At 42.7% G+C, this 14,661-nt stretch overlaps 1 protein-coding gene across 1 annotated transcript in view; it reads left to right on the forward strand.

Moving 5' to 3' along the window:
* Positions 1–2,265: 2,265 nt before the first annotated feature.
* Positions 2,266–14,661, forward strand: part of nalf1b (NALCN channel auxiliary factor 1b) — a 107,998-nt gene continuing 95,602 nt past the window's right edge. The window contains exon 1 of the mRNA XM_004551363.3: positions 2,266–3,647. Within this exon, the coding sequence (XP_004551420.1) occupies positions 2,940–3,647 (708 nt within the window). The 5' untranslated portion in view covers positions 2,266–2,939. The remainder of the gene's footprint in view (positions 3,648–14,661) is intronic.

Genomic DNA, 14,661 nt, shown 5'->3' on the forward strand with positions numbered 1-14,661 from the left:
ATGTCCTTATGAAACAGGGAAAAAGATGCGACACAGGACCTGAGAGAAGCATCTGACCCTTCAGTTGATCCATCTACAGTTCACTGAAGCCTCATCAGAAATGGTTGCAATGAAAGGGTGGCTGTCAAAAAACAACTTTCAAGGATATACATAGGTGGTCAAAAGAAAGTTACAGTGAGTGTCTACAGTAAAATATGGTGATAGCTCTGCCATGTTTGGCATTGTATTTTAATCACTGGTGTTGAAGATCTTGTCATAAATTATGTTGTTATGAATGCAGAAAAGTACAATCACAATTTGATCCATCTGGAAAGCATCTGATTGGCAACAGCTCCCCCACCCCCGGAGCCTGGACATTAACATTATTTAGGCAGTGTGGGATAATCTTGACAGAGAACTGAACAAAAGGCAGCCAACATCCAAAGTAGAGCTTTGAATGTCCTTCAAGACGCCTGGAGAACTATTCCTGATGACTACTTAAAGAGATTTCAAGAAAGCTTGTCTAACAGTGCTCAGGCTGTGTTGAAGAATGAAGGTGGTCATCAAAAATGGTGACTGTCAAGCTCATTGGAATTGTGCAAACTCTTCTTTTTGGCTTATATACTGAATTTCCATGTATGTTTGCACATTTCAGTAAATCACTACTCTTGCTTCCCATGTTCATTACAAAATAGAAAGAAACAAGGGGCCACTCAAGACTTTTGCACAGTACTATGGTACTATACACTGTACACAGAGAGACACAGTACACAGTTAGGGTCAAAGACAGAGCATAAAATTATGCAAGGGTAGAGACAATCCCAGCCAAATTAGGACATCTATCCCCCACAATGAACATCACAGGCCCATGCAGTAATACGTGAGTGCAGTGAGTGATGAACGGGCTTTCAATTAACTATGATACAACAGATGTTTGGCAAATCACTATGTGTGGTTTAAATTTCTAGCTAATGAGTCAACTCAGGGCCCTGAAAATTGAACTTTAGCTGGCATTACATCTTAATGTGACTCACACAAACAGGGGTTCAGAAACATAAAGCAAATTGAAACTCAGTGTGTGACATTTTGGTAATAAATCAAATAACTGTGTTACTGACAACATGACAGAAGCAGCTTTTACTACTGCCTTGATCCTCGTGGGGTTGTTGAACAAAAGCACCTTGTCAGATACAGTTTTATTATGTGATAAGTTCAGGTGATTCTTTTAGAAGCTTAAACCACCACACACATACACACACAGAGGAATAATCACATCTTTTCATTGTGTTGGTAGCAGTTTTAATGAGCCTATTTAATGGTACAGAGAGGACAGTGGAGAGCTGTCTGTGAGGCTGAATTAAGGTTGCTGGAAGTTTTCCAACAATAAGGAAAATTGTGATTTAATTCCCAGAATTATTTCACATTTTCTTTTCATATTTTCTGGCAAAGGGAGGCTCGCTGCACTAAAACTAATTGGACTGAAAGAACTTTCTCCCCTTCAACAACAAATTGTACAATAAGCTGCCTCCCGCCTGGCCTCCGAGCACAAATTAATCAGGTAATCATATCTTGTCTTCTTCACTATATGTAGCCCATTAACATTTAGCAACACTCTTTTCTCTTTGGTAGCACTCCAAGCCATACACGCTGACAATGATTAGTAGCTTTAAGGATGAGGATAAATACTGTAATTTACTTTCCGCGCCCTTAAGAGCAACTACCATCTATTTCTCCATCCCTCTCGCTTTTCTTGTCTGTCACACACGCAGGGCCATTGCATATAAAGCTGCACTGCAAGCCATGTGCTTGTTGGAAACCCACCGGTCAAACACAACGCAGGACGGGACCCGATAGAAGGGAACAAACAGTATTGTAAATCCTGCAAGCACAGACCTGCTGCTTGTTCAGCTGCTTTCTACCTCAGCGAGTCAAGCATGACTAATTTTCTGAAATCTGCTCAAAGCTTTTCTTTACTTTGACACTTTTTATTTTCAGCTTGTGGTTCGGCTTACAGCACAACTTACCTGGCCTGTGAAACGGACGGGATAAATGAATCTTAATGATTATATGCAAACAGTGAACGCGACCGCTTAAATGAATGCTTCTCAATGTGAAAGAAACGCGTCTATCCTGCACCAAAAGAAAGATGTCGCCACGACTCTTTGTTTTTGCTCCCCGCCGGGACAATATTTGGCGACTGTTACTCACGAAGACCTGAACAGATAGCCAAAACAACACCAACTACCCTTCTGTGCCTGTGGTCTCTTCCTCACCCTCCGCGCGCTTGGGTGTGTGCGTGTGAGCGCGCGAGCGAGCGTATGTGGTGTGCATATAGGTAATAAGCTGCTCCGCCACTGCGCAACGATGGAGCTATCGCAACGATGGAGATGACGCAAACAGACCCAGCTCTCCGAAAAAGTGTTTCAAGACGAACATGGCGGCAACTTAACCGCGGTCCAAGATGACAATGGCCAACAGGAGAAAGGATTCTAGGTTTTTCGCCCAGGTACGGGACAGAGAAACTAGCCTGCCTGCATCAAACGGGCTCGTTGCTCTCCTTTAAGTGAATCTGCAAAGCGAACGGCGGCAGACGCGCAGCATCAGCACCGAGAGGCTCGCAACAGCTGGTCTCCCTGCACCCCCGCCGAAAGAACAACCCCGGGGAGAGACGGTAGGGAGAGGAGGGCATGCGGTCAAAGAGGACGCCGTTTCCCCCCGGAGAGCCATGGAGAACCGGGATGCGGCAGCGCGAGGCTTAATCTGTGCGGGCTCGCTAATTGGATCGGAATAGCTCCGAGTGCTGCGGGCGCGATAGTGGAGCGCCCTGGACCGGCGGAGGCACGGCACCCCACCGATATACAGAGGAGAACCAACCGGAGTCCATCCCCCAACAAGTCAATGAGTATTGTGGCAGAGCAGCCCCCGCGGTGGAGTCGGCCAGGGCAGCACTTTCCTAAAATATGACCAGGGGTGCTTGGATGCGTCGGCAGCATGACGAAGGCTTAAAATACTGGTTTGCACCCCGAGAGAACGAGAAGCCATTTACCGAGTCGGAGAGGGCCCAGAGATGGCGACTGTCGCTGGCCTCTCTGCTCTTCATCACCGTCCTCCTCTCTGATCACTTGTGGTTCTGTGCCGAGGCAAAACTGACGCGAACCCGAGACAAGCGGTCGGGCGACATGGGCGAGTACCCAAACTACCGACACCACATCCAAACATCACCTGACCCCCAGCGTCTCGCCAGAGAGCAAGATGTTATTTTTCTAGGGAATTCTACCAAACCTCTGTGGCGAATGGACACCTGTCACCCCGACAGCCTGTCCAAAGACTGCTTTACTTTCACGGACGCGGAGACCGTGTGCCGGGGCCTCTCTGGTAGAGGGGAAAACGGGACACAGTTGGCGTACGTGAATCTGAGCGATTTGTACCTTTCTTTTTGTAATTCCTACTCACTTTTGGATTTGTTTTACGGGTTTACGAGTCTGTACGATATGAACTGCACCCTGGATATGGCCACTGGGGTGGATGTGCTGGGATGCCGTGAGTGTGTCCAGGCTTATCAGCGTCTTGACCAGGAGGCGGAGGACAGATACCACGAGTTTGAACTGCTGGTTCAGAAATACGAGACAGATGCATACTCGGTTAGGACGTGCATGGAGGAGTGCAAGGTAGGACTGACGAGGCCCGGCTATGTCACTCACACACACACACACACACACACACACACACACACACGCACACACACACACACACACACACACACACACAGTGAATTTAAGGGGGTGGGTTCACAGTAGTCATGGCAACCGTTGAGCATATCTGTCAGTATATTGGTATTTATTTTTCAGAGGTCATATTACCTTTAGGTTACGTGTCTCCACAGCATCTCTTGGCCTGTCAGCTGTTCATCATGAAACAGCATTGGGGGGGGACTAGAGCACAGCTCCACAGACACTGCTGCAGTCAATCATTCTCCATCAATCCTCCTAGTTTCTCCTTCTCTACCACTCCTGCCCTGTTAAAGGCTTCCTAAGGCTGGGGCAGTGACGATTTGACATTTGGACAAAGGTTCACACTTGTAACACAGCTCTGTGAATAGAAGGGAGGGCCTCTGAGTGGTGCTCGTTTCAATATTGTTAATAGCACTCCAGTGATTTCTGTACCTAATCCAGGCTTTGCATTGTCCCCAGTTTACTTGTTGTCCCAATATGTGCAGCCCCAGAGCACGTATCTCAGGCGTTTGACTTGCATCCGGGTTGTGCAAGTAAACAGCAGAGTATATCGAGGTCTGTATAATCGTCTGCACACACAGACACTTTGCCTTGTGTTAGCTTTGGTATCCAAGGCAGCCGTGTTGAACAATGAAAAACGAGCTGAGGACACATCGGTTAAATTACACTTCAACCTGTTTCATTTGTTGTGCACTGGACTGTTGCAGAGGATTGTCTCTGCATCAGCTGTGCATGAGGCTGTGTTCACTGTCCATGGTGCTGAAACAAAACAAAGGCCTTTCACAGGATGTATCCATTTTCTTCAGCGATTGTATTTATTTTGACTATGTAGTTAGCTGTAATGTCACATAGACCATTGCCAAACTAATTTCTTGGACTCTTGGGATAGGATATATCCAGTCTCTGTCAAGTCAATCCAAAACTGAACACCTTCATGTTCGGCTAACACCCCTGAGAAATATTAATTATTTACTGTTGGGTCTTTCATGAGCTGGATTGAGAACCAGCAGTGTTGAAAGTATAGAATATGGTAAATGACACTGAAGATGTGAGAGGAAGGCTTGACAAGGACAGAAGGGATTTATGATGTTAGCCTTGCTTGTACTGTATCTGGTAGAGGGTACAGTGCATGCACCATTAGCCTACAGGCACTGTATTTGTAGCTTGTTTCTGTGTGTATTTCTGTGTGTGTTTCATGAAGCACAGTCTGAGCAATTTTCTCATGCTGAACACTGAAGTTTTGAAAAATTGTAACAGCAGTCATCGTCAAATGTGTCTAATGCCAGGCAGGCTGCACAATCACTACAACAGAACTATAACAAAGGTGGGGAAATTAACCTTGAAAAGCAGGAAATCTTGCATTCAAACTGCTGTCACAATTCTTCTGCAACCCAAGCTCATTTGTGCAAGATGGATGTTGTACGAGGGCAGATGGCCAGAATGCTGGCTGTGCTTATAATCCATGCGTGTAAACAGGAATAGTTAGTGGAACTATACCAGTGATAAACCACCACAATAAAATCGTACTCTGTAGTATGTAAATAGCATATTGTGAGTAATGTTTGTCAAAGAGTGTGTGGATGCATAGGTACAGTATGTACAGTAAGTGCATGATACTATGTACTTGCTCTGATATCTTCAAGCTTCTTCCTTATTATGTCATCTAATCAGGAGTGTGCCTTTGCACTCCTACTCTTTGCTAATGTAATAAGACTCAGGCAGGGCTACAGCAGCCTTTTAGCCCCTTTATCCCAATTTGAATTGCTAATCTGCTTCAGTGACCTTTGTGAAAGCACAGTACCCCGGGCCTGCATCACAAGCTACAGTTCCTTGAAGAATCACTCTGCTGGACAATAAAAAGACTTTAGGCAGCTTGAAACAATAATTATTACTATTCATACTTATCTGTCTTATTTCTGTCTACCCAGGTCTCCCAATCCTGCAAAGACTTAACACTTAGTGAATTGACATTTTAACACAAAGTGTTTGTAAGTGCTTGATGTGTGCGTTGTCAGTGCTGTGCAAGTTAAGTAGATGAAAGAATGGCGATATCATAGAATCAGTGATGTAAGGTTGAAAGGTAAATTTGCAGGAGGTAACAGAAAGATAACTGGCTTGAAGATGGAGAAATATCATAACTGGAACAATATCAATATACATATACGTTCATAACTAGCCGGCTAATCATGAGCAAACTTAACAGTGGCCTGTCATCAATTTAGCTGCAGTACGTACTAGGGGTGCAACGATACACAAAATTCACGGTTCGGTTCGGTTCGGTTCGATACTTTGGTGTCACGGTTCGATATTTTTTCGATACAAAAAAAATGTTCATACCTTTTTAGTTTGTCATTTATTAAAATTATAAATATATATTTTAACTCAAAAGTACAGTTTTTAAATTTAACCCTAACCCTTGTGCGTGTTTTTTATTTTGACAGCGAATGCGCACCTGCGGACCACTTATGTGCAGCCCTGGTTATTTAGCTCGTCATATTGCAGCCACAGAAATTCTTTTGTCCATGAAACCATAAAGCTGCACTTTCTTTTTGCCTTATAGTCTGATTTGTCATAACTTCTCCGTTTTGTGGTAAGCTTTTCTTTGGCTGTCACTTCTTCACCCTGACCTGTCTTATTTGGCTCAGCAGAACTAAAATATATATCCTGCTACTTTTACACACGCACTCACATAAGCTCAGCGATTCTCTGCGCGATCAGCCTCTCACATGTTTAAGCTTGCTGCGGGAGATTTCACTTGTCATGTTTGCATAGTAAGCTAACGATTAATAAGACGATGTCAGAGGAATTGGTGCACAAATTATCATCACTCACAGATCAGTGCTGTCGCTCTCTATACACCGTTCGCACGATTGCAAAGTGAAAGCAAAAAAACAAGCGCAAATTCAAACGCGATTTCAATATGTCACATATTGACAGTGGCTCACCGATGCCAATGACATAATTACCCAGCTACATTTCTGAAAGAATGCAAAAGCATTGACATATATTTTTCCTTCCTACAATAGCCCGACTGAAAAAATCGCTAGCCCCAGGAGTCGGGCTAGCGATATTGCAAGCCCTGTATCTGATTGAGGAATCACTCATCTTTGGAAAAGAGAGTTTATTACAGAGAAATGGCTCTTTCCAAAATAAAAGCTATACTATCCGCTTCTTCTGGGCTATATTCTCAGCAGCATAAGGAGAATCATGTGCTAACAGCTGTCTAAATGACTCGGCTAAAGTTGTTGTTTTTGTCTTTGCACTAGGATGATGTCGGCGTAAATGTGCAGTCATATTCGTTGTGTTCCCACTAGTGCTTTCAGGTTAATCTCATTGAAATGACCTTAACGCCACAACACGGCAAATCTCCGTTAACGAGCTACCGCCGATCGCCCCGTGCATGGGGCTAGACGGCCAACACGTTAACGAGCTAACTGCGCTAACACACTAGTTCCCACCTATGTAATTGAGCATTGCATGGCACATCCAACATACTGTTTTACTTTAGTCCATGACTCGCTTACCTTCAGGGTCATACGTCACATGAAAACCAAAATAATTCCAAACGCCAGATCTGAATGAGGGTGGGGGAGGTCCATGTTGCAAGGAGAGCTTAACTTCTGTCTTGCTAGCTTGCCCTGCGCTCTTCCTTCTGACTATGCTGTCTGTGTTGAGCGCTCAGTGGATCTGCGCTCGACAGTGCAGCCTAGGCGGAGTAGTCGAACGCAGATTCACTGAGCGCTCAACACAGACAGCATCGTCAGAAGGAAAGTTGATAAAATAAATTACAAATGTTGTATTGTTCGATACATATGCGTACCGAACCGAAAGCACTGTATCGAACGGTTCAATATCGATACGAATATCGTTGCACCCCTAGTACGTACATGTGTAGCAACAGAAAAAAACATGTATTATATTTCACAAGGTCAACATTAGAGTATAACTCAACTTTACATGGTGAAGCTAAGAGAGATATTTGCAAAAGAATTTAGAGGTATTTGTGTTAGTTTAGTATCTGTGAGTCAGAACAGACTGGTGCATGGTCAGTCCTCCAGTGTCAGTGCTAAAAATAAAAAAGAATACAGAGGCAAAAAGTATTTTTCATGTGCTGACATTTAGAAATGCCCCTCTTATTGATCTAAGTTATAAATATCTTCTATTAAAAAGACAAGGTTGGTAATACTTTGTCTGGTAAATCTTATAAATACTCATTAGTGCAACAATTGTGTATTTGCCAATTAAAGAGCCAATATTTATTAACATTTGTTTTAAAAATTAAAACCTTCTTTATGTAACATGTTGTTTAAAAACGACCTTTTTAAAAGGAAAAAATGGCCCTGGTGATATTAATAGATAGCAGATTGGCATTACAATGTCAGTATGAGATGTTGTCTTTGACTAAGGTAACACTCAGAGTCTGCGTCGTGAACGTCTCTATAAAACCCAACTAATTTGCTAAATTAGCAGCCCCAGGTGAAAGTCATCATTATCCTGCTTTAATGTTATTTAAACCTGAGCGACGTCTGAGGCTGCTTTTTTCTCCCAAATCTGACGACATGTGACTGTAGCACAGATATAAACAATAAAATAGATGATGGCTGAATCCTCATCAGCAGCTACGGTGGATATATTATGTTCCAACTTTGACAAGTAATTTCTGAGGATTATATGTCAGTCTTAGAAAGTGCTATACTTTTCTTTTCTTTTCTTTTCTTTTCTTTTCTTTTCTTTTCTTTTCTTTTCTTTTCTTTTCTTTTCTTTTCTTTTCAAATACTCAAACTGAAGTGAAAGACTGGCAACATGAAATGAAACGTATCAAAGCAGAAAAATGATAGTTAGCTCCATTATTGTTTGGACAAAGACATCATTTTTTTGTAGTTTACTTGTAGTTTTGTACACCACCACATTTGATTTGAAATAAAACAGTCAATATGTGATTGAATGCGGACTTTCAGCTTTAATTCAAGGGGCTTTCGCTGTAAATGGTTTAAGAATTACAGACATTTGTATAACTAGTTCCCCAATTTTGTGTGCTCAAAAGTAATTGGATAATTAACTGATAAGCAGTTTCACGGTGAGTTGAGGCAACCTTTTCCCTTGCTATTTTATGACTGAAGTCGATTTTGTATTTTAAATCTTTTCAATATAACTTTAAATATGAGACCCAAAGAGGTGTCAGTAGAACTGAAGAGGGCCATCATTAGGAATGGCCAGATTGATTAAAGTGCATGATGACAGAAATTTTTTAATGGTTAAAAAAACAGAAAAAAACAGCTTCACATCTATTCAAGTGAAGAAGATTCTCAAGGGGGAAGACATATCATCAAGAGACAATCAATCAAAGGATGTCTTCATGGATGGAGAGTCTACAACAAAATGCAAACCACTGGTTACACTTTACACTTTTTTTTTTTGCTTGTCCCGTTTGGTTCTTTTGCCATCAGAATTGTTGTCTAAAGGCGAAGAAAGATGCCCAACGGATTTACTTTACCAAATGGACCATCCCAGCCTTGCTGTATTGGTCTATTTGATTCACCTTTCCTTTTATTGTTTATTTTATTTTCATTTGCTGAACACGGGACAGACTTGACTGGGGAAAAGAAAAGGGAGAAAGAAAGAGGGAAAGAAAAAGAGCGGGGAAGAGGAACAGTGATAAAGGGCAAAAACCAAAAACCAACAAAACAAACAGACAAAAAGTACATATATCAATCACCTGGATCATCTGTTGAGAAAGAAAAAAGAGAAAACAAGCAAAGAAAAAGAGAGCAATATAATAAACAACATCATCGTGATGATCTATGTGAATATAACAGTAAATACTAAATATTAAACATTATTGTGCAGCACGTAAGATCGACAGCGCACAGTGTGCTTTGAGGTAGCAGCCAAAAAGGGTGTAGTTTGTGTGTGTCAGCACCCGTGTGTACACCTGTGAGCGCGCTTGTATTTAAAATGTTCCTTCATGTAATGATCTGCTAGAGGGTGTGGGGAGCTACAGCCCCGTCCTCCAGGGCATGACGCAGGTATGGAGGAGATCAAGACTCCAGACATCCAGAGGCCCCAAGAGCAAAGGAGACCAAGGAAGACCAACAGAGGGGCAGCCGCGCCACTATCCCGGAAAGAGCTGAGGAGAGTCCCAGATGAGGTGGCGGTCAGCAGCCGCGGAGCAGAAGCCAGGGGGGTTGCAGTGACGTGCCCGTGAGCTTTGCTGGCAGCCAGCTGTGCCAGAGTGACCGAGCCCCAGGCCGAGAGGCCGGGGGCACCCTACCCCCGAAGGAGCCAGAGCGAGCCCCAGGCTCCAGGCCCCAACAAGCAGCCACCAGGAGTGAGCCGGTGGGTACCTGGACGCCCATCCCCGGACTCAAAGAACCACCAACGCCCCGATGTCTAAGGGCGTCTGCCACTGGCAGGGGGAGTGGTGGGGGGAGATAGGCCTCCATACCATGGAGGGCCTGAGATGTCCCCAGAGAGGTGGCGTCTGATACCCAACCTGACATATGGACACAAACAAACAGGCACACACAGATACAAACATCCATTCCCACCCTCATGCTCTCATATGCAATTACTCAGCACTCACCCAACGTGGAGACAAACATAACTAGACACTGTACACACAATCACACTCCCCAAGCGTACTCTAAGCCCCGGGTCTAGGTACCCTTGCTCCTGGAGGGAGAAACTGCACCCAGACCCAGATTGTGTTACCCTTTTCCCTGGGGTGGAGAGAAGCAGACCGCCCCGACTCCGCAGCAGCAGGGAGGCCCCACACTCCACTGGTTACACTTGAGAGCAGGAGTGGCAAATTAGATTTTCACAGAAAACAAAAAAGTGGCTGCAAAGGTCTGAAGAAAATTCTTTGGATAGATGAAACCGAGGCGAACTTGCACCAGAAGGATGGGAAAATAAGATTATGGAGAAGGCGAGAAATGAGCCGAATCATTCCACATCATCTGTCAAACATGGTGGAGGCAATGTTATGGCATGGACATTTACAGTATGGCTAGGGCACTAGAGTTTATTGATGAGAGAAGTAGCAGGATGAATTCATGAAGTGTACAGGGCTATCCTCTCTGCTCAGGTTCCGCAAAAAGCTTCTTTTATGGGCTCAAAATGTGGTCATAAATATTTTGTACTTGTAAATCAGGATTTGTATGTGTAAAAAAGATTTGTGCGTGAGTAAAAAAGATTTGTGTGTGGACTTAGCCAAAAAAAACCCTGCAAGTTACAAGTACGAATTTTGACCCTATTTTTCTTCCTTTCATCTGATTGGTCAATGTCATGTCAATCACAAATGTAACAATCCAATCAGAGAACAGATGGGTTTGGCTGTCGGAGGTGCGTTTTTTTGAACTGCAGGTCTTTGAAGGGAATAAATGCCTTTTTACATGCCAACCCAGTGTTTTCCTTCATCACCACGAAGGAAAACAGTCTGTGGTCGTCCGAGTTTGGTGATTTTTGTGTCACAGCTCTACGTGTTTAATACAGGGACTTCCACAGCCTTTTCAACAGTGCTGTGGACCGCGTGTGGGGGCGGGCAGAGTTTTCATTACAAAGCTTTCTTCGTTATGAATTAGCATAGATGTTTTTATTGAACATTTGAAGAACTAGCAAAAAAAGCAGAAACTCTTGTAGAGGACATAAAGTCAGAGATAGAAAAGACAAGGAGAAGGTGCATCTAGTACAGGTAGAGCTGCTGCAAAAACCCACAGAGCCCAGCAGCCAGCGTAACAAATTCTGGATCCTTTGCTTTTAGTTAGCAGTTGCTGTGACTCACAGCAATGGTCCCGGGTCAGCCCTGACTTTGTGTTAAACTAATCCTAAAGTAATAATGGTATTTCTAACCACTGATATACCACAACTTTACCTTTCAACAGCTACTGAAAGTTAGGGGACCTAGCTGCTACCCTTCAAGGACCTGCAGTTCAAAAAAACGCACCTCCGACAGCCAAACCCATCTGTTCTCTGATTGGATTGTTACATTTGTGATTGACATGACATTGACCAATCAGATGAAAGGAAGAAAAATAGGGTCAAAATTCGTACTTGTAACTTGCAGGTTTTTTTTTTGGCTAAGTCCACACACAAATCTTTTTTACTCACGCACAAATCTTTTTTACACATACAAATCTTTTTTACGCACACACAAATTTTTTTTACACATACAAATCCTGATTTACAAGTACAAAATATTTATGACCACATTTTGAGCCCATATTCTTTCTGCTTCTTCAGAAAGCTGAACTTACTTATGAATATGCACGAAAAAAACCCCCAATGACACCACAACACAAGAAAGCTGTTTAAGGCACTTACAATGGAAAAAAATCAAGCACTGCAATAAATTCACTCAAAAATTCAATACTTGTGTGTGGGCTGTCTATGTATGATCTTCATCGGAGCATGTAGCATGAAATTATTATTATTTTTTTGCTACAGTATCTGTCTGCACAGACAAAAATGAGCATAACCTGCATTTAAAGTGACGAATCGGGATTTCATGTATGACATACAACATAATTGAGGAGGCAGCACAGCTATTTCACTGTGTACATAAATGTTTAATGTATATTTGTGTATGTGTTGTGTGTGTGTCCTTTGCCCACCCGCTGCCTATTCTTGTGTTGCTTTTATTCCTTAACCCATTTATGTTTTTCAAACCTTTTAATGTTGAATGTATCTGGTTACTTAACAACCGTACATGTGCACATGCGCACGTACATAAGCTTTAATCAGGTTGTGTCACTGAGACGTTGAGAATAAGATTTGTTTTTCTAGAGAGACAAAAGAACATGAAACATTCATAAACAGCCAAACTCTATTTGTTTACATAAACATCGGTGCGTGTGCGCGCGCGCACACACACACACACACACACACACACACACACACACACACACACACACACACACACAGAAAGAGCCCCATGAGCAGTGTTTCCTGCAGGTCCAGACCTGACTGTCCCTTCCGGTGTAATTTAATTTGCACTCCCATAATTCTCTGCTTCTCTGGTGGCTGTGTCTCCAGGGCTCTGTCTCAACATGTTGATCTCCTTTCTCCCTATATCTGTCACTGTCTCTGTCTTACTTTCACATCCTCTCTCTCTTTGTCTTCCTCCCACCTGTGTCAGAGCTCTGAGGAACCAACATCACACATATATGTCCAGCATCTGTCTCTACGTTACCTCCACCCCTCTCTCTCTCATCCTCGTAGACTTTTGTCGTCCATCTAGGGGCCTTGTTCTCGCTTCCCCTCTGCCTTTCTGGAAACGTGGGTGTTGAGCTGCTCGAGTGGTAGATACTCATCTAGGCTAAGGTCCTTTCCTCCCTTCAATTACAGGCCTGTCCACATAGATCACTGTGTATGCTCCTCCTCCATGCCTGTCTGGTCCTTTGCTTACTCAATCACCTTTTCTAATCTATTGCTTTCTGTTTCAACAAGACTCTTCAGCTGAGCCCTAATTTCATTTAGTTGTTTAGGTTTATGTGCTTCCACAGAGGCACTAAACACACAAAACAGCTTGTGGAAACCGGTGTTGTTAGTTTATCAAGCATGTGGTCATAATGTCTTAGGTAAACTGAAGTAATGAGACAATAAAACTGTATCTGCGAAGTCAGAGAATCACCATCAGCACGAATACAGTTTTTTTTCTGAAGGAAGCATTAATGTTTTTACCAGTTTTCTTGTTAAGACATCCAATATTTGAGTTTTAAAGTTTATTTCTCTCCTTAGGGAGGCAATAACACAACAAATTCCATTAAAAACTGGAATTTCTGCATAGTTTGAGCTTACTTATGGGTGGGAATTGCCCATTTGTGATAGAACTGTGGATATGGGATATTTTTCAGAGAACATCAGACTTTCCCATATTTTGGTTAGTAGTGTCATCTAAACAAAAGCTGCAATAACAGGTATTAATAATGGTTTGAGATTTTATTTGGTATATCCAATAGAGATGGACCAATCCGATATTACGTATCGGTATCAACCTAAATTACTGGATCGGATATCGGAGAGAAATAAAAAATGAAATCGATCCATTAAATATCACGAAAGCGCCTCACAAAACTTGCGACATGGCGTAACTCAGCTCATAACCTTAGCACGTCGGAGCAGTATGCATCACGTGATAGAGCGGCTGTGGCATGCGAGACCTGTCGGCGGTCTGGTTGAACATTTGGAGCCTCGCTACGTGCTGCCAAATCGGCATTTCATCTCCGAGAAAATTATCCCAGAGAGAACTTAAGCAAGTGTGTAAGTTCATCTCTGAATGTTTGTAAAGCATTCCCACGTTAAGCTTAACAGCCGATATATGTTGCGACTGCCTCTTCTCTCTCCCTCCTTCTCCTGTCGCTACTTCAGTCATGAAACTGATCAATGATTGGCTGATCGGCTTTTCTGTCGCGAGTCTGTCTCTCTTGTTTGTTTTTGGCCCACTTTGCACCAGCAGCTGAACAACAGCAGCATGTTTATGCTTGATAAGCTGTTGTTAGAATTTATTTAATATTATTATTATTTAATATTACTTTTTACACCAGGATCTTTTTCTATGCAGCTGATGGCTGGTAACTGTGCAGGGGCGGATCTAGCAAAGTTTAGCCAGGGGGGCCGATACGGCATTAACAGGGAAAAGGGGGGGGGGGGGGGGCACAAAGACATACTTTTCTTTCTTATTCTCATTTAAAATGTTGAGCTTTTAATAAATAATTATCTGAATCTTACACCCAAAGTTTTAATCTGATGTAAAATGTATAGAAGTCCATTACTGTATATAGTAACTATTAAGTTGAACATACTCTAGTAAGCTATAGTACTTTTTCCTTTGGGAAGATACCATCTGTGCAGTCTGCAATTCTGTTGAAGAAAGATGTTGAATCTATTCAATTATTGTGGAAAAATAATTGATTTCTGTGCATTTTTTTTAAACATGTGCATTAAATTAAAGTTG

Source organism: Maylandia zebra, linkage group LG16 (assembly GCF_041146795.1).
Source record: "Maylandia zebra isolate NMK-2024a linkage group LG16, Mzebra_GT3a, whole genome shotgun sequence".
Lineage (NCBI taxonomy): Eukaryota > Metazoa > Chordata > Actinopteri > Cichliformes > Cichlidae > Maylandia > Maylandia zebra.